The sequence below is a fragment of the Ovis canadensis genome, chromosome 26 (genome assembly GCF_042477335.2).
Source record: "Ovis canadensis isolate MfBH-ARS-UI-01 breed Bighorn chromosome 26, ARS-UI_OviCan_v2, whole genome shotgun sequence".
Classification (NCBI taxonomy): Eukaryota; Metazoa; Chordata; class Mammalia; order Artiodactyla; family Bovidae; genus Ovis; species Ovis canadensis.
The window spans coordinates 29997401-30025356 of NC_091270.1; the positions used below are offsets into that span (position 1 = coordinate 29997401).

The 27956-nt window shown below is 45.5% G+C and overlaps 1 protein-coding gene across 6 annotated transcripts in view; it reads left to right on the forward strand.

Annotated features, from left to right (window-relative positions):
* The window catches only part of STOX2 (storkhead box 2), a 194388-nt gene that overhangs the window by 66125 nt on the left and 100307 nt on the right, over positions 1-27956 (forward strand). The window contains exon 1 of one of the 6 annotated variants that reach the window (XM_069573195.1): positions 23621-25086. The exons of 4 other annotated variants lie outside the window; for them this stretch is intronic. In XM_069573195.1, coding sequence (XP_069429296.1) covers positions 24921-25086 — 166 coding nt within the window. In that variant the 5' untranslated portion in view covers positions 23621-24920. Of the gene's footprint in view, positions 1-23620; positions 25087-27956 lie in introns of those variants that run through there. One more of the 6 variants, XM_069573193.1, reaches the window with a different exon arrangement.

Consider the following 27956-nt stretch of genomic DNA (forward strand, 5'->3'; position numbering starts at 1 on the left):
CAGGCGTTGAGTGGTTCTCTGTTGCCTCGTTCACTGGCCAGCTTTCTGCCCCAGTGGTCATCCGGGGCCCTTATGTGTTGAGGATTGTGAAGAAGCTGAGCTCCAGTTCCTTTTTCTTAAAACTAAAAAATATTTATTTATTTATTTATTTAACTGCACCAGGTCTTAGCTGTGGTATGTGATTTTATTTTTTTTTTTCAGTTGTGGCATGCAAACTCTGTGGCATGTAGGAGCTATTAATATTTCCCCAACCAGGGATGGAACCGGGGGCCCCCTGCAGAGGGAGCCAGGAGTGTTAGCCACTGGACCACCAGGGAAGTCCCTGCAGTTCTTTCATCTATTACTTTCTTAAAAGCAGAGGGTCTTCTCTTCTTTCTCTTTTCCCTGTCCTCTTCCTACAGGCTTTGATCTTGGACAGGCGGTAGCGGGTACCAGTCAGGGTCTTAGAGGATGGGGTAGAAGAAAGAGGGATTGGGTTGTTTTTGCCTCCTTATTGATAGCCTTCCAGAGGCTGAGTTGCCTTTCTAGGGAGTCTATATGTGTGCCCCAGGCCAGGTCTCCTTTTGGGGAGAAGAGCCAGGAACTGGGTACCACAGGGCTCTGTGACCCAGCGCAACCTTGCTCACATGCCCTGGGAGCCCAGCTTCCAGTGTCTCCATCCGTTGCCTCTGCCTTTGCCTTTGCCTTGGACGGAGCGGTTGTCGGTGCCCCTTTGCAAAGGCCTCTGAGAAACTTGAGTGACACTATGCATGCGTGCTTATTCGCTCAGTTGTGTCCAACTCTTTGCAACCCCATGGACTGTAGCCCGCCAGGCTCCTCTGTCCATGGGATCCTCCAGGCAAGAATACTGGAGTGGGTTGCCATTCCTTTCTCCAGGGGATCTTCCCAACCCAGGGATCGAACCCAGGTCAGGACACCTGCATTTCCTGTGACCCCCCCCCCCCCCCGCATTGGCAGGGGGATTCTTCACAACTGTGCCGTCTGAGTAGTCCCGAGTGCCATTATGTCTGGAGGTCAACTTAAGCCCTGGCTCTTGAGAGGGAGGGAGGGTGTTTGGCTTATTTTAATCTTGCATCAGTACTTTGAATATTGTTGTCCCGGTGACCCCAAGTGGACTAGCATCTTTGCAGGAACATTTTGCTGATGCTCAAAGCCCCACATGCACCTCTGGTGGTCTAGGTCTCCTGGTGACCCAAGTTTTGTTTCTTGTAGACACCTGAACGCTGTCCCTGACACAGACTTTTTTGACTGAGACCTTGTCTTATCATTTGAACTTGAAGGAGAGACTCCAAGCGGTCTGAGCCGTTACCCCTGACTTGGCCAGGCTCCAGGCTCTTGGCAGCCTCCCAAAGGGAGCCTTCCAGGGGGCAGGTGGCGGGTCCGGGGGCCTGGGAGTCACTTCCTCCGGGGGCAGTGCCCGCCTTGGCCCAGCCACTTACCTGGCTGGCTCTGACCCGTGAGCGGATGACGAATAGTCTTCCCAGTACTCCTTGTTTATAGCATTAGTAACCTGAAAGGGATCTCCACCGGAGAGGAGGTTTTTAAAAATGAAAGTAGTTAGTCAAGTTAAGCTGGTGGGACAGGAGGAGAGACTGCCAACTGAAGTGATTTGAGAGGTGTTAAAAGACCCCCACCAGGACGGCGGCCACCCCTAGGGCAGCCTGCCCTGCAGGGGCCCTGCCCCCACCCCACTGCCGCCCGGCTGTGGCCTAAGCCACGTGGCTTGAATGCTGGGCCCTCTCTCTCATTTGTCTGCATATCGGAGGGGTTGCCAGGTAGGTGCTGTGAATGAGTGAGGTGGGTCAATGTGGCCCTCCGGGTACCACTGTGACCTGGGAATGGAGAACCAGATCTCAGCGTGAAAGAAGTTTCCAATGGTGCTTGCACTGTGATGCGCAGCCACTGGTGTTTGGCCTTTGTTGGGGGGACAGAGGTGGGGAAGGACCCTGGAGCCATGGGCTCCATCCCCAGGGCCAGGGCACAGCTCCATTCAGGACTGAAGGCCCTGGGCTATGCTAGTGTTGACCTGAGACAAATAGAGGGCCAGAAGCCCTGCAGTGAAGATGGGTTTGTTTGGGGTCAGCACAAAAATGCAACTCAGGGTCGGCAAACACGGAGAGCCACAGGGAAGTCCCCAAGCAGCAAGAGAAGAACTCTTTTATAAAAGAAGGGAAACGGAAGTTGGGGGGCTGTGGTAAACAAAGGGCTCCTCACTTTTCCTTTGCTGGGTCCTTGCTGAGAAAGAAGAGGTGTCTTCCTTTTTCCTGTAGGGCTCTGCTGACATCACAGGACGTGAGAGTGCCCCCTTCTGGTCTCCCAACTCTATTTAATTGAGGTTTCTGCTTATTAATTTTTTACAGTATCTTCAGGGTTTTTTTGGATGCTGTAAATCTGTAAAATTTTCCCCACTTTTAAAAATATTAAAGGATTAAAAATGAAAAAAAAAAAACCCTTCTGTGTGAGCTGAATTTGACCAATTTTCATCTTTGGGAGAAATACCAATCTCTTAAGTTCTCTCTTAGATCAGAATCTTACGGTCTTAGATTTCTGTTCCCCATTCTGTTCCAAGTGTGGTCCATGTTCCAACACATCAGCCTCAACTGAGAGCTCCAGAGAAACGGAGACTATTAGACCCCCATCTGCATTTTAATACGAGTCCAAAGATTACAGTTTGAGAAGCAATGGACCAGAATATCATTTCAGGGAGGATTCTGCTAAATTATTTTGGAGTGGGGGAAAACATGAACAGTCATCAGTATGTGAGCATGAAAGCAGTCTTCAGATTAATTCGTTGATGGAAAGAATGAATGGGTTCAAATACATGAAGATCACGGTGGACGAAGGAAGGAAACAGGCCTGTAACACTTTGGTTGGGATGTTGTTTTGTATCCTGTGGGCACTGGGATGGGATACATGGAAGCTGTGAGCTTCTGGTTGAGGGCAAAGGATTTTGGTGGTGGTTGTTTTTAAACTCGATGAAGAATTCTAAGTGCCTACCTGATGCCACACTTCACTTAACTCTTTCACATAATTTATCCCATTAAATCCTGACAACAGTATTTTGTGATGAGAATGATCATGTGAAGGTTTTACAACAGGAAGCTGAGCACCAGGGCAGCTTGGGAAGCCTTCCAAGGCCACCTGCTGGGACAGAAAGACTGCAGTTTGCACCCAGGAGAGCTCAGGCTTCTCACCAAGAGAGTAGTCCAGCTCAAGCTCCTTTCCTTTAACTGGGCCAAGGCTGGGCCTTGCTGGAGACTTTAAACAATTTCTAATTACTTTTGGGAAAGGTTTTTCTCTTAGATGTTCCATTGAGGGTTTGCTCTGTAAAAAGTGGGAGCAGCTCCAAAATAAGAAATATTTGATACTTCTGTAAAGACTGATGGTTCTGTTTGAACAGTTGCCTCCTGCTCTCAATCTCGGAAGTTGGTTCTTGATTTTGATTTGAAATTTGAATTGCAGAGAATAGCAAAATCAGGAACATACATGCAGTCTTGGTGTTGAAAGAAAAGTGAAGGGGTGTGAATTTAAAAAGCATGTTCATTGTGCACTTTTTGTGAAAAATTTTCCTTTATAACGACTTCTTCAATTTAGTATTTAACATTTCAAAGGATTTCAGAGGACTCTGCCTTCTCAAAAGTTGCCAAAGATTTCAGCTATTGTCATTATTAGACTTCAAAGCAGGGACTGCAGGCGATTTTAATGCCAATGCTTTTAATCCTAACCTTTGTATTGAGATTAGGAACACAAAGCATAGCCCGTAAGGGGTAAACCAATTTTTTTTTTTTTTTTTGGTTTTGCTTTGTTTTTCTTTCCCCCAAAGAATTACAATGAAAGCCCCAAAGCCCCACTCACTGGAATTGTTCTTTACTCATTGATATTCTTTCTTTTTTTGGAGCTGTAAGCTGTGATGAAATCTGCACAATGGTATCTGTCATTGAAAAAATAGCTGCTGTAATGAAAGGACTTGGCACCTACAACAGACAATTTCAGGTGCTCACAGCCTGTTTCTACGAAAGATAGAGCCATGAGTCTCTCCCAAATTATCTCGTATGTGTCATTAGTGTTTGAAGGGCATATGTGTGTATGAGGGAGTTAGTATAACTTAGCTGCAGTGACCTCAGACAGCCTCAGCCTCGCCTCCACTGACCACTTACCCACATGCACGTTCAGTTGCTCAATCCTGTTGCTACCCTCTAGACTATAGCCCGTCAGGCTCCTCTGTCCATGGGATTCTCCAGGCAAGAATACTGGAGTGGGTAGCCGTTTACTCCTCCAGGGCATCTTCCTGATCCAGGGATGGAACCTGTGTCTCTTGCGTCCCCTGCATTGGCAGGTGGGTTCTTTATCACTAGAGCCACCTGGGATATAGAGTAGTGTGTGCCCATTAATCCCAAACTAATGAGGCACGGTTGTTTTTGGAGTTACAAGTGGCATAGTTGCTGCAGAGGGAGGGGTTAGCAGGACCTGTTTTAGGTGTGTGGCTGGCTTCATCAGAGGCTTAGGGAGTGAGATAATAAACAGATGATAAACAGAAGAAGGATTAGGTATACTTGGAAGGATGGAGATGAGAGATATGGAAAGGTGATAGTGTGTTATGGTACAGAAAACACTGAGTTCAGAAGTCAGATACCAGGGCTTTGTCCATGTTGGGCAGCCAACTTGCCACGCAAGCTTGGGAAACTTGTTCTGTAGCTCAGTTCCCTGACCATACAGTGTACGTGTGGGAGCAGACGGCTTTAAATGTCTTCTTTGCCCATTGTCAGACTACTTGATTCTAATCTGAAGTACCCAGGCATAAACCAGCCAGCCAGTCAACCATCCAAACAGGCCAAGAGACATGATGTGGAGGATAAAGCATCGTGCTAATTTTGCAGAGGAATTGAAAGATACGGTCAGAATTTTAAAAAGATAACGTCATGGCCTGATCAGAGACAAAGGTAATTTTTGTCATCTACATGAACTATACCAGGAAAAGTATGTTTGGATGCCACGAACATGGGAAAGACGGGACTGAAATGTTCAGATTAAGATTAATTTGGCATTTATGAAGATGAAACATACAGAAGAAAAGACCTAGAAAAAATTGTGAAAGAGACAGCAGAAAGATTGGACATTATTTTACTATTTTCCTCTCATTTTAAAGTTTGGACAACCAAAGTGTGAGATTTTAGCATCTTATCCCTGACAGACAAAGAACATTGTAGATAGTAGTTTTGACTGTTTGGTAATATATTTCTGAATAGGATTTAGTGATTTTTTTTTTCCCATCTGTGTACAGACTCTCAGGAGGGAATATTTCGAAAGGAATACAATGGCTGGATATTTAAAATTTAGACCATTGGATAGATAGCAGTTAGGTTTGTCTAATTGGTTGCATACCAGGGGAAAGGATGAGGGTGAAAACTTGGTAAATAACACTGTAGGGTGGTCCCTACCCCTTTAAGATCCTTTCTGCCTTCAATGAGATTGAAGTGAATTATCTTATCTGAGCTCCAACTGCTGCTGAGGTTACCTATAAACTCAGAGATTGTCCAGGAAAGAAGCACAACCTCAGACACCAAGAGGGAGAGGAAGTCTTAAACAAAATCATGGAGAACAAGAAAAGGCTTGGTCAGTGAATTGAAAGGACATCACCATGGCACATTTTAAGATCTTAAACATTCGTTCAAATGACTAAATCAAAGTGTTGATCTTTGAAAACCAGAATTCAACATGAGTTACTACCTGGGGGCTGATAAAAACAATGTAATCTCTGTGTAAAATGCTGTTTAGTCATAAGTGCACAGAAAGAGTAATTGTTCTATGTTTAATTATTTTAATCTCATCTCCACTCAAACCTATTTCATACCACAATTTAAATTTTCTATCTGATTTCATCCTTTCACTGACCTGTGAACTATCACCCTTGTAGCTTTGTAACACAGGCAAATAATGACCAAAAAATTCTAATAGATGAAATATCTTTAGGCATCTCCATTTGGGAAGTGGAAGTTACTTTGAACTAACAACTTTAAAATAACCGGTTTCACCTAGTTTGCTCTTAAACTGACCTAGAACGGAATTAATTACATGTCACAAGAGCCCCAGCTAAAGTACCGTTCTGTAACATGCTTTATGACCAACTACACTATTTGAGAAGTATGAGTAAGTGGCTGATATTAGAACTTCAGATCTAATGTACATAAATACCCGACTCACTGTTCTGAAAAATTACAGTGGAATTGTTTGTTCTGAAACAGATTCCAGTCTGTTCTCTCTTTACAAGGACTTCCAAATGGAATTTGGAAAACCGAATCTCTGAGATGAAACTCCATTCCCTCGATCCGTGTCAGACCTGGCGTGGTTTTCCTGTGTATGGAGCTTTCTGTTCTTTGACTCTTTACTCTCCATTCACATCCGTCTTTATGGGTTTCTGAATGCTGGGTTCCCGCTTTTTTATTTTAAGCAATCATAAAAGAGAAAACAGGGCATTTCCCAGACATAAAACTCTTTCCTGTTCCCAGTGGATCAGTTAATCCTGGACCATATCTAGAGTTCAGTAAAACTTGATTCAGTTAAATTCTATCACTTCATTCTATCCCAATTCTGGCTGCATAAAGAGGAAGAAAGCCAAGACTTTGGCCAATGTCAGAAAAATATCTTTCTCCCAACGTTTAGGTTGACTGCTTAGTTCTTGTAGTTGGACAAATGTGCCATGGAGTTTTAGCAGCTGTTAGGATTTACTATGCCTGAGTTGCCCTTTAAACTGCTTGTCTGACATATTTTGCTGCTCATTTTTAAGTGGGCTTCATATTTCATAGTATCTTATAGGTGGAGGAGACCTTGGGAAACTTCTGGTTGAACCCATTTGCTTTAGAAATGAAACAGCAGAGCCCGCAGAAGTCAAAAGACTTGTTTTAAGGTCACAAAGCCAGTAAGTGGCAAGTGAAAGTCGCTCAGCTGTGTTCGACTCTTTGCGACCCCATGGACTATACAGTCCATGGAATTCTCCAGGCCAGAATACTGGAGTGGGTAGCTGTTCCCTTCTCCAGAGGATCTTCCCAACCCAGGGGTCGAACCCAGGTCTCCTGCCTCACAGGAGGATTCTTTACCCCCTGAGTCACCAAAACCCAGGCTAGAACCCCAGTTACCTAATTCTTGCCCCAGTGGTTTGGTCATTTGTATCAGAATAGGATGTAGTGATATTTTTCACCTCTCTCCAAACTCAGGAGGAACATTTTCCAAAAAATGCATGTTATTATTGGAGATTTTAAAAACCATAGACCACTTTATATAGTGGTTACTTTTTTTCCCTTTTATTTTGCACAGTTTCTAATGTGCAGAAAAGTAGAGAGACTAGAAACACAAAGCCAATAGCTAGGTTCGACCATTTCTAATTCACAATTCATCTTGTTTCATCTGTATCCCTACCTTCTCTCCCACCCCATATTTTTCTGAAGTAAACTCAGACATAGTATTATTTCATCCATAAATAGATCAGTACGCATCTCCAAAAGATTGACGTGTAAAAAGATAACCACAGTACTATTATTAACTGAAATAAATTAGCAGTAATCCCATAGTGTTATCAAATATCCTATAGTCTGTTTTAAAAATCTGTTATAAATAATGTATGATCATTTTATTTTCAAATAATATTTTTCCTAGGCGAAACAAACTCAGTTAAGAATGGTGGGTGTAAAAAAAAAAAAAAGAACGGTGGGTGTTTGAGATGAGAGAGGGAAGAATTGGGAGTTTGGGGTTAGCAGATGCAAACTGTTATCCATGGAATGGATAAACAACAAGGTCCTGCTGCATAGCACAGGGAATGATATTCCAATATCTTGTGATAAACCATAATGGAAAAGAATATGAAAATGTGTGTATATATACATGTATAACTGAATCACTTTACTGTATGGTAGAAATCAACACAGCATTGTAAATCAGCTATACTTGAATAAAATGAAGTAAAAAGAATAGTGGGTATTTTAGGTCAATGAAAAGAGAGAAGGGCTATACATGACTGTCAACATCACTGATAAAAACATGTCACGAGTTTATAGTCAGCAAGGAATTTACTAGATATTCACTTGGTTTTGCCGTGTTTTAATTCTTTCTACCTAAACTGTACGTTTTCATGTGATATTTTCCAAAGACATTGCCGCTGTTCTCTTTGAATCCCTTCAAGTCAAGCATCAGGGTATGAAAGAGACTTGTCACCACGGAAAGGGAGAAAGTCGTGGCTATTTTTGGTGGCAGGTTCAGAACAGATTTTTCCTTTGCGTCAGCAGATGTGAATACCTTCAGCTCCTTGAGCTCTAGTTTCCTAGCATGGTATATAAAATATTTTCTGGCAGGGGACAGGTTCTGTTCATTACAAGTTAGGGAAGATGAATTGATTCTTTGGAGGAAATGGTTGACAATGCATTTGTCATTTCTTCAATTATTCCTTTTTTAAAAAAATCATTGTCTTTTTTATTTTGGCTGTGCTGGGTCACTTGCTGTGGGCTTTTCTCTAGTAGTGGTGGGTGCTGACTTCTCTCTGGTTTTGGTGCGTGGGCATCTTGTCGTGGAGCACAAGCTCTAGGGCGTGTGGGCTTCCGTAGCTGCAGCTGCAGGCTCTAGAGCAGACAGCGTATTAAAAAGCAGAGACATCACTTTGCCAACAAAGGTCCATAGAGTCAACACTATGGTTTTTCCATGTACGGATGTGGGAGTTGGACCATAAAGAAGGCTGAGTGCTGAAGAATTCATGCTTTCAAACTGTGGTGCTGGAGAAGACTCTTGAGAGTCCCTTGGACAGCACGGAGATCAAATCGGTCCATCCTAAAAGAAATCAACCCTGAATATTCATTGGAAAGATTGATGCTGAAGCTGAAGCTCCAATACCTTGGCCACCTGATGCGAAGAGCTGATTCATTGGAAAAGAATCTGATGCTGGGAAAGATTGGAGGTAGGAGGAGAAGGGGATGACAGAGGACGAGATGGTTGGATGGTATCACCGACTCAATGGACATGAGTTTGAATAAGCTCCGGGAGTTGGTGATGGACAGGGAGGCCTGGGGTGCTGCAGTCCCTGGGGTCACAAAGAGTCGGACAAGACTGATGACTGAACAACAACAAGAAGACCTCTAGAGCACAGGCTCAGTAGCTGTGGAGCTGCTGAGCTTAGTTGCTTGGCGGCATGTGGAATCTTCCCGGAGTAGGGATCGAACCCATTTCTCCTGCATTGGGAGGCAAATTCTTCACCACTAAGCTACCAGGGAAGCTCTCATTTCCTCCTTTTAAATGTCTTCAGTGACGGAAGTCAAGTGGATCTTTTGAATGACTGTCCCATCTCAACACCTTCAGATAGGTGTAGAATTTAAGTTGCAGGATATGAAGTCCAAAACAAAGAAATCTCATTGCTTGTCTGCAGGAATAAGAAAGTTAGGCTCTTTGGCGAACCTGAGAACACCAGAACTGCTTACAGGAGACTTTTTACTCCTTAGAGAAAGATTTGGAAAATTGGGTCCTGGGTGGTGAGAAGCAGGCAGCAAGATTTTCCTGAAGGCAGCAGTCATGAAAGTCAACACCCTAGAGAATCAGCCAGCTGGGAGAAAAGAAAGAAACTAGCCGTGAAAGCACAGCCGCGTGCTTGGTGCTGCCCGGCTGTCACACACCTGAAACTCACAGCGGAGGGAAGTGCGATCTGAAACGAGCTGGAGATTCTGTCTAGGCCACACTCACTTTGGGGACATAATACACCTATGTCATGTGCTTATGGGGGCCGCAGGCACACCTGGGGATTTGCTTAAAGTCTTCCCTCCCGTTCCCATCCCCCTACCACCTTTCCAAACTTGGACGAAGTCCTGGCTCCGCATCCTTCCTAGTGTCCGTTGTTGTGTGCTTGTTTCACCTTCTCTCTCTGCCTTTGGTTTTGGCTGGTCTAAGAAGCACAAGTGTTTCAGGAGAAGAGAGAGAGAGAGGGAGGATTACATCGCTGATAGATCCTACAGCTGGAGCAGCTGTTTCTGTGACTCGGGTGGTTCACTGGGCTCTCCGAAGCCCTGCCTCCTGCGATGATGCTCTCCTGCTTGCGTCCTCCACCCTGGCCTTGAGATGCGGCGATTCTCCCACATCTGTGGGACTTGTGGGGCCGGCTGCCTCGTCTCTGCTGTGTTGGTGGTGCCGAGGCAGGAAGAGGAGACGCCGCAGCTTCTGAAATCAGAACAGGATGTAAAAAAATAAAGATGCACCAGCCCGGTGGGTGAGCAGCATCTCTGTGTCTCTCTCACTCCCAGGGTCCTGCTCATTCAACTTTTCGTGTGTAACTCATGGGATTTGTAGGACATCTTCCTTTAAAAATCCATTAAAAAACTACTTATTTATTCATTTGGCTGCGGTAGTTGTGCTGCAGTTACCTTGCTGAGCGTGCTACGTACTTCTTCATATTTATTTTTCACACAACAGTAGGAGAAAGCCATTTCCTCCATTTTACCTTGGAGGAAATGATGGCATCCTAGAGATTTTTGGACTTTGGTCAAGGTGATGCACCTAAGAAGTGTTAGATCCGGGAGCTTTCTAATACCTGCAGATGGAGGCAATTTAGACCCAAGTGTATTCTCCTTCACCACGGAAGAAAAATAGGGTGTTGGAGAGCTCCATTTTTCTTGTATTTCTGAGACAACTTAATTTTTAAATTAATTTTGTTTGGAGTATAGCTGTTTTACAATGTTCTGTTAGTTTCTGCTGAACCAACAAAGTGAATCAGCCATACATTTACATAAATCCCCTCTCTTTTGGATTTCCTTCCCACTTAGGTCACCACAGAGCATTGAGTGGAGTTCCCTGCGCTATACAATAGGTTCATATTAGTTATCTATTTTATACATGGTGGTGTGTATATGTCAGTTTCAATTCCCCAATTCATCCCAGCCTTCCTTTATCCCCTTATATATTTGGTGTCCATATATTTGTTCTCTAAGTCTGTGTCTGTTCCTGCTTTGCAAATAAGATCATTATACCACTTTTCTAGATACCACGGATATGTGCTATTATACGGTATTTGTTCTTCTCTTTCTTACTTCACTCTGTGTGACAGTCTCTAGGTCCATCCACATGAGATACCTTCATTTTTCAAAGAATGGGGATTCAAGGCTCCAAACAAGTTTCGCCCCCTTAGCCTATGCCTCCCAAGCAGTAATAATAGTAGCTAACATTTGTAGATGGGGAAACAGTGGAAACAGTGTCAGACTTAATTTTTTTGGACCTCACAATCACTGCAGATGGTGATTGCAGCCATGAAATTAAAAGACGCTTACTCCTTGGAAGGAAAGTTATGACCAACCTAGATAGCATGTTAAAAAGCAGAGACTTTACTTTGCCAGCAAAGGTCCATCTAGTCAAGGCTATGGTTTTTCCAATGGTCATGTATGGATGTGAAAGTTGGACTGTGAAGAAAGCTGAGTGCTGAAGAATTGATGTTTTTGAACTGTGGTGTTGGAGAAGACTCTAATTTGAGAGTCCCTTGGACTGCAAGGAGATCCAACCAGTCCATCTTAAAGGAGATCAGTCCTGGGTGTTCATTGGAAGGACTGATGCTGAAGCCAAAACTCCAGTACTTTGGCCACCTCATGCAAAGAGTTGACTCATTGGAAAAGACCCTGATGCTGGGAGGAGAAGGGGACGACAGAGAGTGAGATGGCTGGATGGCATCACCGACTCGATGGACATGAGTCTGAGTGAACTCCAGGAGTTGGTGATGGACAGGCAGGCCTGGTGTGCTGCGATTCATGGGGTCGCAAAGAGTCGGACATGACTGAGTGGCTGAACTGAACTGAAAATTTGCACTGGCATCTCCGTAGCAGGCATTGTCTGAGCAGCTCGTGTGGATTCGTTGATTTAGATCTTGCAGCAGCCCTTAGAGTTCTGCTAGCATCTTCACTTCCCAGTTGAGAAGATTGAGACTCAGGTGGTCACACGGTGGGGATGGTTAGTGGCCCAGGGGATTCACCCAGGCAGGCAGCTTCCAGTCTCTGCACCTCCAGCCCTCTGATTGTACCACCTGGGTCCCAGGTCCACGGAGGCTCCGTGCTGTTGGCTTCCTCCTGGCCTTGAAGGAGCCTGGACCCGGAGGCCCCCGTGAGGTCTGGCAGAGGCAGCGCAGCCTAATTGGGATCTGGATGCACGCTCCTGCCTGCTCGATGCCAACCCCGTGGTTACGTCTTATTGTGACTTGCTTATTTATGGGCCCTGGGGCTTGGCAAGGAAGGAGCTAGAGGGTCAGACAGTCTGCACTGGAACGAGACAGATTCTTGCTCCTGTTAATGAGAGTTAAACATCTCAAGGGCTACTTTTCTCCACCCCATTCTCCCACTTCCTTCTTTTGAAAAGTGCTTGAACCCTGCCATCAAGCAGATGGCCATGAGGTGGCTGCTTGACCCCTTGTTCCGTGGGCTCACTAGGATTCGAATGAGGGGAGGGGGCAAATGCTCCCATCTTCTCAAGCTCGGAAAAACAAGTTGGCTTCTTTCCAGCCTGAGTGATCTGCACAGGTTTACTCTAAAGGGAAGGTTTCCTTCCATAAGCTGCCAAGGAAGTTCTTGAAGCATTATTGGGCCATCTTGCTTGATTTATTTATTTTCTTAATGAATTCAACTTTGGTTTAGGAGTTTGCAGAAGTTCAAGGATAGTCATCAATAACATTCTTACAGGTTGAATTGGGTCCCCTCCCCCAGTTCCTTGGGCTTCCCAGGTGGCGCTAGTGGTATAGAAGCCACCTGCCAATGCAGGAGACATAAAAGACGTGGGTTCAGTCCCTGGGTCGGGAAGATCCCTTGGAGGACGGTATGGCAACTCACTCCACTATTTTTGCCTGGAGAATCCCATGGACAGAGGAGCCTGGCTGGCTACAGTCCATTGGGTCACAAAGAGTCGGATATGTCTGAAATGATTTAGCATGCAGCACCCCATTCTTGTGTTGACATTCTAAGCCCTGGGACCCCAAAATATTACTGTGTGTTTTTGTTATTTATTTGGCTACAGAGGGTCTTAGTTGTGGCATGCTGAATCCAGTTCCCCAACCAGGGATCGAACCTGGGCCCCCCTGCATTAGGAGCTCAGAGTCTTAGCCACTGGACTGCCAAGGAAGTCCCCAATACGACCTTATTTGGAGGTAGAGTTGTTGCTGATGCAAATAGTTGAGATGAGGTCATCCTCAGGTGGAGTGGCCCCTAATCCGATGTCATTGGTGTCCTTGTAAAACAGTGACATTTGAACACAGAGATACACACATGGTGGCATGCCGAGCGAAGACGGGGGGGGGGGGGGGGGGTGCAGCGGCAGCTAAGGAGGGCCAGGATGGCCAGCGCACCCCAGCAGCTGGCCTCGCAGCCCCGAGAAGGAGCCCACCCTGCCCGTGCTCCGATCCATTGATCGTGCACGTCTCCAGAACTGTGAGAGAGTTTCTGTGGCTGAAGCTGCTCGGCGTGTGGTGTTTTGTTATGGCAGCTGTAACAAACAGATGCAAACTAATTCTTACAAACGAGCGAACAATAAAAATGAAAACGTTAGTTTAGCAAAGTTGGATGGGCCTGCCTGCGCCTTTGTGGAAAGTGAGCTTTCTTTTTTCCAGTATTGCAGCGACTTGGAATCAGAGGACCTGGGCACTGGGAGGGGCCTGGCTGGGGACTGACACTGCAGGGGCACCTGTTGGGCTCAGCCTGAGTCTAGGGTCACTAGCTCACTTCTGCTTCTCTCTACCCACACTTCCTTTCCATTCATTCGAGACTTCAGGTCCTTTGCCCAAGATCCATATCCCAGGAATAATCTCTGTCAATTTCTCTCCCCTTTTCTGCCTCTTCCTTTAAGCCTTCCTAGTTTTGATAGCGATGTGCCAGTTCCTTCCTTTCAGCTCTCCTGTACCAGAAGTGAAATCCCCACTCCCATCTGGCAGAAAAAAGATGCCCCCACCCCCAAATTTTAGATTCATCCTCCTTCTCCACCCCTCCAGTTGAAAACCTCAGATTTCATAATTATTAAGACATGCTTTCTGTTTAGAGACAAAAGAAAAAGTGACCTGCTTGATTCCATTTCCAGCAGTGTAGCAGACCATATATTCTGAAAAGTCTCCCCGGATTAAAAAAAAAAATCACTATAAATTTCCAGGTGAAATATTTCATAGCATGTTTTGGCTCTTCAGTCTCATAAAACACAAATCCAGCTCCACTCACCTTTCAGTACCACTAGCAACTCATCCCCAGGGGAACTGGCCTTTTCATACTGAGCAAAGAGACTGGTAAACAGGGTAAGCTGCAACGGGGTTTGATTATTTAAAACTAAAAGAAAGAGAGATGGGGAGGGAGGGGAAAGAAGCAGGAGGAGGAGGAAGAAAGAAGGGAAGAAGGAAGGAAGGGAAGGAGGGAACAAATCATTGGTCGACAGTCACCTGGGGCCAGTGATGTTTGTAGAGGGTGGGTGGCATCGTTCTCAGGTCTTCATGTTGTTTGAGAGAACACAGAGGTAGTGATCCTTAGGTTTTTTTCAAGACCAAGAATGCTTGTTGAAATATCAGGGTAATCACTGAAAGAATGAAAGAAGTCGGATTCATGTTGATGTGTGGCAAAACCAATACAATATTGTAAAGTGAAAAAAAAAAAAGAATGAAAGAAGTCTTGAAGAGAGAAAGAGAAGACCTAAATGATTTAACGTGGCACAGTAAAGAACTTCCTGAGCTTTCCAGGGGTGCGGCCCCTGACATGGCAGAAAGAAGATATGGGTGTGTTCAGCCCTGGACCTGGTAGAGGGTGTTAATTAGAATGAATTAAATTAACATTTACTGAGCGCTAGCTGATTGTCAGGCACATATATCATGTAATCCTCAGAACAACCCCATTAAATTGGCACTTAGGTTTCCCCCATGTTCCAGAGGAAGAGCTGTTGACAGGGCATGTCTGAGGTTGCTCAGCTGGGAAGTGGAGGTGCTGGGATTTAGACACTGACAGATGCTCCAGACCATTCACTTTTAGCTCCTAAACTGTTCCACTTCAGCAAAATCCTTACAGGGAAATCCTTGTTGTTGTTTTTCAGTCATTCAGTCACGTCTGAGTGACCCCATGGACTGCAACACCCCAGGCTTCCCTGTCCTTCACTATCTCCTGGAGTTTGCTCAAACTCATGTCCATTGACTCAGTGATACCATCCAACCATCTCATCCTCTGTTGCCCCCTTCTCCTGCCTTTAGTCTTTCCGAGCATCGGGGTCTTTTCCAGTGAGTTAGCTCTTCACATGAGGTGATCAAAGTATTGGAGCTTCAGCTTCAGCCTCTGTCCTTCCAATGAATATTCAGGGTTGATCTCCTTTAGGATTGACTGGTTTGATCTCCTTGCAGTCCAAGGGACTCTCAAGAGTCTTCTCCAACACCACAGTTTGAAACATCAGTTCTTCGGCACTCTGCCTTCTTTATGGTCCAACTCTCACATCTGTACACAACTACAGGAAAAACCATAGCTTTGACTAGACGGACCTTTGTTGGCAACGTAATGTCTCTGCTTTTTAATATGTTGTCAAGTTTGACATAACTTTTCTTCCAAGGAGCAAGCATCTTTTAATTTCGTGTCTGCAGTCATTGTCCACAGTGATTTTGGAGTCCTTGCCTTAGCAAAATTCTAAGTGGGGAGCAGAGAAGACTGTGTTCCTCCAGGATGATTCAAGCCCTCTCCTCTCCATTCTCCCTTCCTAGAGCTGTGAGCCACCTCCCAGAAGCCTGCAGCTGTGCACAGCTGGAGGAAGCTTTTGTTCTGATTTCATGGGTACTGCTGAAAGCTCTTAAACTTGGTCATTTGTCCATAAAATCACTTTCTCAAACTTTTCCCCTTTAGTTGCTCAGGTTGTGGTGGTGATTGTAGTAGTCTGTCATGACATGTGAAAGCAAATTGTATGTTCTCATAATTGTTGCATACTTAGGATATACTTAGCCTCTCATCTAAGTCAGTTATATTTCATTTGTTGGAAAAAAGATTCATCCTTTAAAATCCATCTGTGTTATAGTGTGGTTTTCCATTTGGCTTGGGAAGCTGGTCTGTGGTGACGTGCAAACAGAATTGAAAGAAAACAACCAAGATCGATTAGTCTGAAGGAGGCGCGTGGATTTAAGCCTGAATCTCTTGCTGCTATGGTGGAGTGCAGGAACAATGCTCTTTGGTGACCTAAAAGGGAAGGAAATCCAAAAAAGAGGCTATATATGTATACTTTTAGCTGATTCACTTTGCTGTACCGTAGAAACTAACACGTCATTGTAAAGCAAGTGTACTCCAGTAAAAATTAATAAAGGCAAGTAATAAGTAAATAAATCTCATGCACAGTCTATATAAACCAGTCAAGGGTGTCATTTGAGTTGTCCGAAGAAATGTGTCTTCTCTTCTACATGCACAAATATTCATGCTGCTGCTGCTGCTAAGTCGCTTCAGTCATGTCCGACTCTGTGCGACCCCATAGACGGCAGCCCACCAGGCTCCTCTGTCCATGGGATTTTCCAGGCAGGAGTGCTGGAGTGGGGTGCCATTGCCTTCTCTGACATATATTCATAAAACGTACTAGTAACTTAGAAATTGGAGGGCTATTCTGACAATATAAAAAATTCTGTGAACTTCATCTGGACTAACCAAAAGCAATTAACAAATAATTCCAAATCTAGTAACTGCCCACACTCATCATTATGGGGTCAGGGAAAATCCTGGATTGGGATTCTCAAGAGAGGAATTTGGGTTTTTCAACCTCTGTATGACTTGGGGGCAAATCATACTGCCATTAAGTCTTCATTTTTTCATCTTTAATTATGATAACAAATCTTGCCTCACTGACCTCAAGACATAATCCATTGAGGGCTCAAAGAGTTGGGCATGACCGAGTAACTAAGACACACACACATAGTGGATCTGAGGGAAAACAAAGTATGTATAATCTTTCTTTATAACCCTGAATCCACTTTACAAATTCATAGGCATTTGTTGGGCTTCTGATAAGAACGCTGTGCCATGCTGTGACATACTTCAGTTGTATCCGACTCCTTTGCGGCCCCATGGACTGTAGCCCGCCAGTCTCCTTGGTCCATGGGATTCTCCAGGCAAGAATACTGGAGTGGATAGCCATGCCCTCCTCTAGGGGATCTTCCCAACCCAGGGATGGAACCTGCATCTCCTGTGTCTCCTGCATTGGCAGGAGGATTCTTTACCTGCTGTGCCTGGGTGTCTTCTTTCTTTTCTGAACCCAGTTTGTGGATCTCCTGTATTATAGCTATCCAATTCAACAGCACCCACGGTTTCTGTTATTTGCTGGTAGCAGCTCTGTTTACCCCTGGAATTCAGCTTGTTTGGTCATCTGATGCAGAGCAGTATTAATAGATTGAACAAAAAAATCCAGAAAGGGATCAGTTCAGTTCAGTCGCTCAGTCATATCTGACTCTTTGTGACCCCATGGACTGCAGCACAGCCAGGCTTCCCTGTCCATCACCAGCTCCCAGAGTTTACTCAAACTCATGCCCATTGAACTGTCTCATCCTCTGTCATCCCCTTCTCCTCCTGCCTTCAGTCTTTCCCAGCATCAGGGTCTTTTCAGATGAGTCAGGTCTTCACATCAAAGTATTGGTGGCCAAAGTATTGAAGTTTCAGCTTCAACATCAGTCCTTCCAATGAACATTCAGGACTGATTTCCTTTAGGATGGACTGGTTGGATCTCGTTGCAGTCCAAGGGACTCTCAAGAGTCTTCTCCATCACCACAGTTCAAAAGCATCAATTCTTCGGCACTCAGCTTTCTTTATAGTCCAACTCTCACATCCATACATGACAACTGGAAAAACCATAGCCTTGACTAATGGTAAAATTGGCTGTTTTTTTCTTGATGCCTTCTCCTTGCCAGCAGTGAATGGGTACATTTATAGGTTTACCTCAGATCTTCACTTTAAGAGAGAGATTATTACCATCACAATGGAAACAAATAGAACTCAAAGACTGACTTTCCCCAGGCCCCCAACAAAGACATGTCTCCTTGGCATCGCCACACCTCACTGCCTCTGTTACTCTTGACTGTCATTAGTCTGGCCTAGAGATGGTTGCTGGGATTCTGCCAACCTGCTCCAGCCCCTGTTCTCCAAAAGACTCAGGCCCCTCTTGAGTTCCTTCTACTTGGTGAGTTCTTGCATCCCCAAACAACTGCTTTCTTTGGGAGCAGAATTCACTGGGCACCATGATTCTATATAGCCCTGTTGGAAGTGGGTTATAGGTGACGATGGACCTAAGTGGAGAGACTAAGAGAAATTCAGCTTAGATTTTGGTAAGAATGGAAAGACTGAAATATATGTGCAGTCTCATGATTCTTAGGACTTCTCCTAGACACCCCATGGATTTATCACCTCCTACCACCTGTCTAGATCTGTTTGCCAAAAGGTGCTCCAGCAACAAGTGGTCCTACGGTTAGAGCTTGATGAGCAATTTTGCTTTTTTTTTGTAGATTTACAAGGGGTGTTTGCACATGAAAGGCTCTGAGAAGTCCAGCAGGCATGTTGTAACTTGAACACATCTTCTGAACTTAGGGTTCTTTTTAGCCTTGTTTACTTCTCCGTATAGAAGAAAAGAGGCTTCCCTGGAGGCTCAGTGGTAAAGAACATACATGACAACTGGAAAAACCATAGCCTTGACTAATGGTAAAATTGGCTGTTTTTTTCTTGATGCCGTCTCCTTGCCAGCAGTGAATGGGTACATTTATAGGTTTACCTCAGATCTTCACTTTAAGAGAGAGATTATTACCATCACAATGGAAACAAATAGAACTCAAAGACTGACTTTCCCCAGGCCCAAGAGACGCGGGTTTGATCCCTGGTCCAAGAAGATACCCTGGAGTGGGAGACAGCAACCCACTCCAGTATTCTTGTCTGGAAAATCCCGTGAACAGAGGAATCTGGTAGATTTTGGCGAAGGGGTCGCAAAGCCACTGAGCAACAACAACCACTGAACTTACAATGGAAACTTCTTTTCAAGTCACATTTGTTAACATATCTCAGGACAAGTGTTCCCCAGAGCAAATTATCTGTTGTGAGCTGTGAACCTAAATGCCAGCAGTGTAATCACCGTGCTGGCAACCATATAGGTGGTCCGCACAGGAATAGAACATCTTCTAAGAAAGACAATAAATGCTCAAGCTTTCTGATAACATTAAAGCTAGCAGTTTGGGGTCTGGGTGAAGGAGCACAAAACGTATCTAGTAAATACATGGTAGTCCACTTTATTAGCTGTTTTTGGATGCCAAAATATCCCAGGTCATATGAATGTGCATACATATATACATACGAATATATGAATATAGACATATATCACCTGGGCTTCCCAAGTGGTGCGTTGGTAAAGAATCCACTTGCCAATGGAGGAGACACAGGTTCAGTCCTTGGGTCAGGAAGATCCCCTGGAGAAGGAAATGGCAACCCCCTCCAATATTCTTGCCTGAAAAGTCCCATGGACAGTGGAACCTGGTGGGCTACCATCCATGGGGTTGCAAAGAGCTGGACACAGCTTGAGCGGCTGAACACACTGAATGCATTGCATAAGAAATTTCCCCAGTCTTCCAGCTCAAAAACTTTGGAAAAAGCCTCAGTCTCCTGGGACACACTGTTTCCATATTCCATTTAGGTTCATAAGCTGAGCCATACAAACACCCGATTTTAAGGTGTGTCTATGTATATATCTTTTGACTAAGCACAGATTAAAGTGTTAATATCTCTTTCAAATTATATTTCAAGAAGCAGCAGAAAGATGAATGACTATCAGACTCAGAATCCTGATTTTTTAAAAAATATTTATTTATTTGTTTGGCTGTGCTGGGTCCTAGCTAGGGCCTGTGAACTCTTAGGTGTGGCATGTGGGAATCTAGTTTCCTGATCAGGGAAGCAGAGACTTAGCCACTGGGCCACCAGGGAAATCCCCAGAATTCTGATTTTTATTTAACAAATATTTCAATCACAAAGTTCGATGCACATGTCACAGCATACATAAATATGTAAGCATCCGTTTCCTTTCTGTAGACTCAGCTCTCTTACCATACCAAAGGGGAACTTTTGGTGTACAGCAAAGATCACTTATAGATATTTAGATCTTCAATGAATGTTCAGTGTACTAGAGATACAGATTCAAAATACCAAATTTTCCCTTATAGAGTTATAACTTGGAAAACCAAAATTTCCTTCAGTTTTTATAATCAACATTATTTGTTTGTACATTTGGTATTTTAAAGATGATCAAATAAAAACTGTAACTCTCAGTGGGCCTTTGAAAAACACTTGATCAACTCAAACTAAAGACTAAAGTCCCTTTACTCAACAATTAAAACACAATTATGAAAGACTTCATACCAGATTTTTCAGAGTACTTAATCAGGCTTCCTTAGTCATCACATCTGAGCCAGTTACTGTGAGCCACTGGACACAGCTATGAACAAAGCAGAACAATGAACTGCAGTGAACAAAATAAAAGTATCCCTTGCTTTCATGGAGTTTACATACTTGAAACTATTAAATTCATTTACCTCTTGTAAATCTAATAAACCAAAGTTTTAAATGAGGAGCATATCAAAGTCAAAATTCTGACTTTCACCTTAAACCTACAAGTCTAAAATCAGAGTTGGCCCTTGAACAACACAGGTTTGAACCATCCAGGTCCAGTTATAAGTGGGTATTTTTCAATAGTAAATACTATATGGTCTGTCCATGGTTGATGAAATCTAAGAACTATGAGTGGGATGGCAGCTATAAATTATGCTTGAATTAACCTGGTTGTTTCAGGGCCAACTGTATACATTTGAATTAGAATCACAAAGCAAATGTTTGTCTAATTAATGTCACTAATGTATCTGATATGTAAATACCAAAGGTACAAATGATTCTTAAGCCTGATTAAAAAATTACAAATACTGTGAAAGTGATTTGCTATATCGTTTCTCTGTTTAATTCTAAACCATCCTACTAGGAACAACTGGGATTACACAGTTGAGCTTACTTAATGAACAGGTCATGACCTAGATACTTGATTGTCTCAAGTAGGTTGAGAGATTTGAAACTAGGACTAGAGACCTAGAAGCTGTGAATGACCAGAGTGAATCTTTGAGGATGGATCCACACACCGAGTCTGATTTTAACCGTGGCTCTAGTAATGGGACTCCACCTTTACGTGGCATTGGTTTCACAAGATGTTGTTTGCTAGATTCAAGTCTTCATAACTTCTTTTGATGTTGCCACTTACTTTGGATGGATAATTTCTTAACAGCCCCAATCTCTCCTGCTTTACTGATTTGATTCAGCTAAGCCACTCTATTTACTGCCTGTTTCTTCTGTGTCTGGCTATTTGGCTTTGGCTCCGAGAACATTCTCTTGTGTATGGACACTGGGTGATATCACTGCTCTGCAAAGGCCAGCATTCAGAGGTGGCTGAGTGGAACTGTAACTCTCCTCCCAAAATACCTATCAACGCTCCCTCATTCCTTTATATCAACAATGAATCCGTTTTTCAGTTTTAAGTCGTGTGATTCAAATTCAAATCAAACCCTCCAGAAGAGCCCTGGATGACCCCTTCCCTAAGCAAATTCCCTCTTCTAAGCCCTCTTTATATAGAAATTTTAAAACTATCATTGCTTCTTTGCTTAAAACCCTTCATTGGCTCACTTACTACAATAGAATACAAAACCCTTAACATGCCCTGCAAGCCCTTGCATGATCGGGCTCTTAGCTTCATCCATGACCTCATCATGTGCGTTCCTCTTACACTCCAATTCCAGCCACACTGGCCTTCTTTCACATCTTCCCACGGAAACCGAGATGCTTTCCTACCTCAGGGCCTTTGTATCCACTGTTCCCACTTTCTGAAACATCATTCCCCCCACTCTTTGCTTGGATGACGCCACCTCCTGTAGGTCTCAGGTTAACCGTCATTTTTTCATAGAGGTGATTCTTCTTTGTAGACCTCAACACAATCTGTGTATTTATTTGCTTACTACTTAAGACCTTAAGTTACATGGGGCCATGTGTGGTGTTCTGTTTTGGTCAGCACCCATCACAGCATATACCAGATAGTCAGTAATAATTTGTTGAATGAACAAGTATCACAGTTGCAATGTGTGTGTGCATGCTCAGTCACACAATTGTGACCCCATGGACTGTGGCCCACCAGGCTCCTCTGTCCATGGGATTTCCCAGGCAAGAATACTGGAGTGGGTTGCCATTTCCTCCCCCAGGGGACTCTCCCAACCCAGGGATCTAACCCAGGTCTCCTGCATCTCCTGCACTGGCAGGAGGATTCTTTACCACTGAGCCACTTGGGAAGCTCACAGCTGTCACAATCACCACTAGCCTTCAGCCACAACTATTATAATCATTCATAGAACCACTTTTGGCTCATGGGAGGTAGAGTAATTGTTTGTTGAATTGGATTGAGATATCTAAATGTCAGTATCTCATGCATCCATTAATACAATTATTTTTATTACCTTTATGGTTCTTTACACAGTCTTCTATAGCTTCTAAAGCTAGAGGCTTTCTGTTCTTAGCCGTCCTCTTACAGTAAAGAAGACATTTTAGCATGCCTTTTGGGGAACTGTCCTTTTCTAACTTTTAAAAAATGTCACTGAACATTAGCTAATTGGTGTAGGGTTGGTAATAAATCTTGATTAGTGTAAATACACGTTCTATAGGCTGCTTAGTGATTTCTATTTGTTTGTTTACCCTAGTTTCCCGAGAGAGGCATATGAGTAACCCTAGCCCCAGGTTACAGAGGGCAGCCCAGAGATGCTGAATGGAAGTTCTAGATTCTATCATGTTTGTGGCTTAAGCTCCGCCCTCTTCTGTGTAGTTCTCCAGGAACCTTGCCCCCTCCCCCACCCCAGCCCCAAATTAATGCCTTGGAAAAGCACCGAATTGTGCCAAGACTCCTGAATCTTAACCATTTAGGTCTTGGTGGCTTTTTTTTCTTTGCGGGGGAGAGGCTGTTGTTTTTTTTTTGCGGTATCAGCCTGATCATGGCCTCATAATTTCATATCCCCGTCTCTGTACCTTGGCACCTGCGAAGATGAAAAAAACAGCATAAAATACTATTTTGAACGTTGCATCGTCACTCACGGAAAAAGGCGCAAAGGCGTAAGAAAAATCGGCTTTATTTTTGTTGTTTACAACACCTAGGCGTTTTTTGGAAACCCGAAGGAGAAGGTCAGGGTTGCTGGGGAAACGGCCGCGGGGCCGCGAGGTCGGGGTTCGCCGCAATGTGCCCGCGCGCCTGCGACTCGGCGTGACCCCCGCGCCCCGGGCCCCGCGCCCCGGCTGGGGCGGCGCGTAGCCCCCTCCTCCCGTCCCGCGCCGCGCGCACTGTTGTCCTTGAGCGATTGGTTGGTTAGACCAGAAACAGCTGTGCAGAGCTGAGCCGTGCAGAGGGCCTGTGGACCTGAATGCAGGCTGTCGGGCTGGGAGTGACTGACCCCGGGGGCTCGAGGGAGAGAGAGGACAAGTCGGAGCCGCCTCCGCCGCGCTCTCCTGGCGGCGTGGAACCAGGTGCCCGGGCGCTGGCGGCGGTCTGAGGAGCTCCGGGTTGGCGCCCTCTTCCCCCGGCTCTAGCTGCCTTCAGGGTTGGTGCAGGTGGGGGCCAGGCAGGGCACCGCTGATCGCCCCGTTCCCATTGACCGGTTTCTCTTCCTTTCTGCGAGGGGGAGGCGCTAACCCTCCAAAAAATGTAAATATCCAGGCGAGGACTCCAGGCCGGGGCACCCAGCCGAGTTCCCAACGCCGCCGCCGGGTGTTTTGCATGGAAATTGAGAAGCCAGACAGGATCGGTGCTCTAACTTGATGCAGCTCGGCGATTAGCAGGAGGCCGGGCACCTTCCCGGCTCCCGGTCCATCAGTAGTCTTTCTGCGCGCTCGCGACAGCGGAGCCGCGGTGCCGCCGTGCGGGGTGTCGACTGGCAGATGCCGCATCCTTGGCGGCCATGGCTCCCGTGGCCGCCACGGCCAGTAAGTAGGAGCATGCATGTGTAGGGGGGGCACATGCGTGTCGGCGCGCGCGCGCACACACACACACACGCACACACGCACGCACACCACCCCGAGCCTCGGAAGGAAGGAGGAAGACCGACGAGGCGCTGCAGTCGCGAGGACGACTCGGGCTCTTCGTGGATTCGGCAGGAGCCGGCCTGGCGCAGCTGCTGACTGCAGAGCCTGCCCCGGATCGTGGGCACACGCTGCCCCCACCCCCTCACCCGAGCCTCTGGAATGAAGACTGCCTCCCGAGGACTGAACGGGAGGCAGAGCCAGCCCGCGCCCGGGACTGCGGGCCGCGCGGCCGGTAGGCCCAGGGGGACACGACTTGGACGCTGTCATCCCCACGCCTCGCTCTGAGCCGCCCGGTGCCAAGAGGGTCTGCCGCCGCCCGCTCCGGCTTCCCGGGCGCCCGATCCCGGGTCAACCCCGGAGGCCCCGGCTTCCTCATTTGTTTGGGGCTTTTGTGCCGGGGGCTCACAGTTGGCTAAGCACTCCGGCGCTGAATCGGGCCATTGTCTGCGCTCCCATTGCTTCCACGCTGCAAGTCTCGGCGCCCCCACCCCGCCCGCCCCGCTCCCCGCCTCCTCCTGGCCGGGGAGCCTCCTAACGTGCCTTTCTCCCCCTAGGAATCTGGAAGCTATAAGCCGGGCGGATTGCAAATGAAGTGTAATGCATTGTGGGACGTGTGTAAAATCGGAGCCTTCGCCGTGGGGGTGTGTGGGGGCGTGGGGAGGGCCGGACCCGCCGCTGGCGGTGTAGACGCCGACGAGGAGGGGCTGGGAAAATGAGCGCAGAGTCCTCCCGGGTCGTGCCCGCCGTAGACGGATGAAGCCGCGCGCTGCGCCCCGGTGCTGAGGCCCGGAGGATCGGGGGCGGCGGGTCGCCCTCTCCACCATGAAGAAGACCCGGAGCACAACCTTGCGGCGCGCCTGGCCTAGCTCGGATTTCTCGGACCGGGCCTCGGACCGCATGAGGTCCCGCAGCGAGAAGGACTACCGCCTGCACAAGCGCTTCCCCGCGGCCTTCGCGCCCCAGGCTTCGCGGGGCTACATGACATCAGGTTGGTAACCGCGTTTCTGCCCCCGCGGGCCGGGGCCGCGGGGCGTGCTCGGGTCCTTCCCCGGGAGGGGACGCGCGGTGATGGATGAGATAAGTTATAGGGAACGCAGGGTGGGGGGAAAAATTAGCTCCCATCCACCATTTTGTACCTCCGCAAGATCCACAGCAGGCCCTCTCAATATGGGGTTGGAGAGCTGTTAGTTAGGTAAAATCTGGGAGGGGGACGCGCCAGGCGTTTTGGCTGCACAGATAAATGACCGCCAGCCTGGGCGCCCAGCCTCCCTGGGCTTGTGGAAGAGCCGGCGTCCGCGGTTGCCCTCAGTACCGGACTGGCTCGCTCCCGCTCGGTTGCCAGTTATTATATCCTACCGGGTATTTAAACAGCCCTTCTGTCTTACAAGGGAACAGGTTCCATGCACAGTTTTGAATGGTTTGAGTCAGGGGAGAGGTTGCAGTCAGGCTGGTCGGCTTGCTTGCACGGCAGGGAGCTGTGTCGCGGCTCATTGAATGCATTCGGTGGGGTAATGGTGTGTATGCGGATTGAATGCTCACATGATTCTGCGTGCATTTAACATATGTTGCTTTGAATTAGGTTGTGTGGGAAGAATGGAGGCTGTGTCATGTGTTTGCATGCCAGACAGGAAGGACAAACAAGATAGTAAATAAGGATGAAGGCTTCAGAAAGGGTTTCGTCTTAAAACGCATAGAAGCCTTTCTGAAGGCGCCAGTTAGTTTCCTCTGCATATGCAGTGGAATGGCTTTGCTTGTGTGTCTTGGGAACCCAGGGATAAAATACCCGAAATGCTGAAGGAGGAGGACTGTAAGACTCTTCTCCTTGTTTTCTTCTTACTGTTGACCACTTGTATGTAGCTATGTGTAAGATACCAATTTTGGTTGATTTGGTTTTCATTCTGAATGAATTCATTTTCTTCGAAACAAAATGTCATGGAAGAACGGAGGTGATATTTGAAAACACATCCTGTACCCGACCATTCTAAATCCTGGGAAGACTGCTTTAAGCTTACAGTTGGTACTTAAAGTGTAGCTCTGCTATCTTTCTCCTAAAATAGCAAGTTTTTTTTTTTTTTTTAAACCTAGGCCCAGTATTTCATGCTTTAAAAGTGTCTTGTGACCGCACTTCCACGAGTAGAAAACCTAAATAAAATAACCATCTTTTTTTTATTGCAAAATCTGGTGACATAAGGATGTACTGTTTTGGCAATAAAGCTCCCTTGATTTTCCCGGTCATGAAAAGCCAAATTTGTAAAGGAAGTGACAACTACAGTTTATGCTTCAGTAATTGAAGTCAATCACTGCTGTGGTTGCTTTATTCTTCAGGCTGGTGGCAGTAAATTTTGAAATACAGCTAAATCCAAATGTAACCTCAAAACACGTCTGTCCATAAACCCATGTCTGCTCTGGGTGTTCAGATAATCTCAGGTTTCATATGTTTGAGGTTTGAATGTCTTCATTCCCCTCTGAATGGTTCCCCCACTTTTCTTTTTGCCTCTCTTCAGGAATCAGTACTGATACGAAGCGTGAGGCTGGAGGGGGGCAGGTGGCCCTCTTTTCTTCCACAGACCTCTATAATGCTTTCAGGCGCATTTCCCATGGAGCCCATTCTTATCTCTCTTGGCATAGCGTCATTATGATCACCGTTTCCTTCTTTGCTAAAGAACTTCTCTGCTGTTGCCAGTTTTGCAAGCTAGTTTTGAGGGCTTGAGGAAGAAGCTTTTCATTTTCTTTGATTCTCTTGTTTCATTTCTTGCTCTGCACATGGTAAGCTGGTCCTAAGGGAATACTGAAGGATCAGCTCTTCCAGGCTGGTGGAGGTCTATGCAGATTTCACATTAGCTTACTGTTGAGAAAAGAAAACCCAAAGGTGGGGGAAGAAGAGCTGTGTGATTCATTCAGCATTTCATGGAATCTCCCCTGCCTCAAGCAGAGAGCCTTGCTAGATTCTCATGGGGCTGCAGGGTTGGGTATAATATAGTTTTGTCCAAGGATGGAAGTGGTTTTATTCTTTGTTTTGATTATTGTCCAATGCATATAATAAAAGGGGTTGAGGCTCATGGAAGGATCTAATAATTATTAAACAAACTCCTCCAATAAACACTGGGAGAGTAGGTGCAATCTTATATACACACCTTTCTGGGGGAGACTGGAAGTAGCTTATCAATTCCTTTCCAAATATAAGTGTTGATAGTAATAGGTGGTATATTGAGACACTTGGAGATTATTTGGGAGATGTTCTCCTCCCCTTAAAAAATGTAAGAAAATCCATTTGTATCAAGTTAGTGAATCTGGGTGCAAACAGAGCCTTTGTCATTTAAAAATGAAATAGAAAATAAAGCAACTTAGAAACAAATGAGGCTTTTCATATTTCTTCTGTTTGTCCAGTCATTTGGCATAATAGCTACTAGTGTTTATCGTACTTCTCAGTGAAAAGAGATTTTGTTGTTGAGTTCAAAGGACAAGATAAGCTTCTTCAGAGAAGCACTAAATGACTTAATTTCAGTTGAGGTATTTTTAGAAATCCTCATCCAAAAAAAATTCCTTAAAAATATTGTGAAAATCACTTTTTTTTTTTTTACCTTTAGGAAAGGAAAGATCCTTAGAAGTTTTAATAGTTCTTCTTTTGGTCTGGCCTACTGTCACACAGTAGGTATTTCAAGTTTAAATGTGTTTATTTAAGGCAGAATTGCAGGCATTCCATAATAGCTTTCTAATGAGACAGCACCTTTTCAAACAGCCTTTTCTTCACTAATGCATAATTACCAGTTTGAAATGTGATTTGTAGCAATAGGCTTGACATTTAGCCTTAACTTTGTCGTGTACCTTCGGGATAAACTACAATAAGCTCAAGAGGTT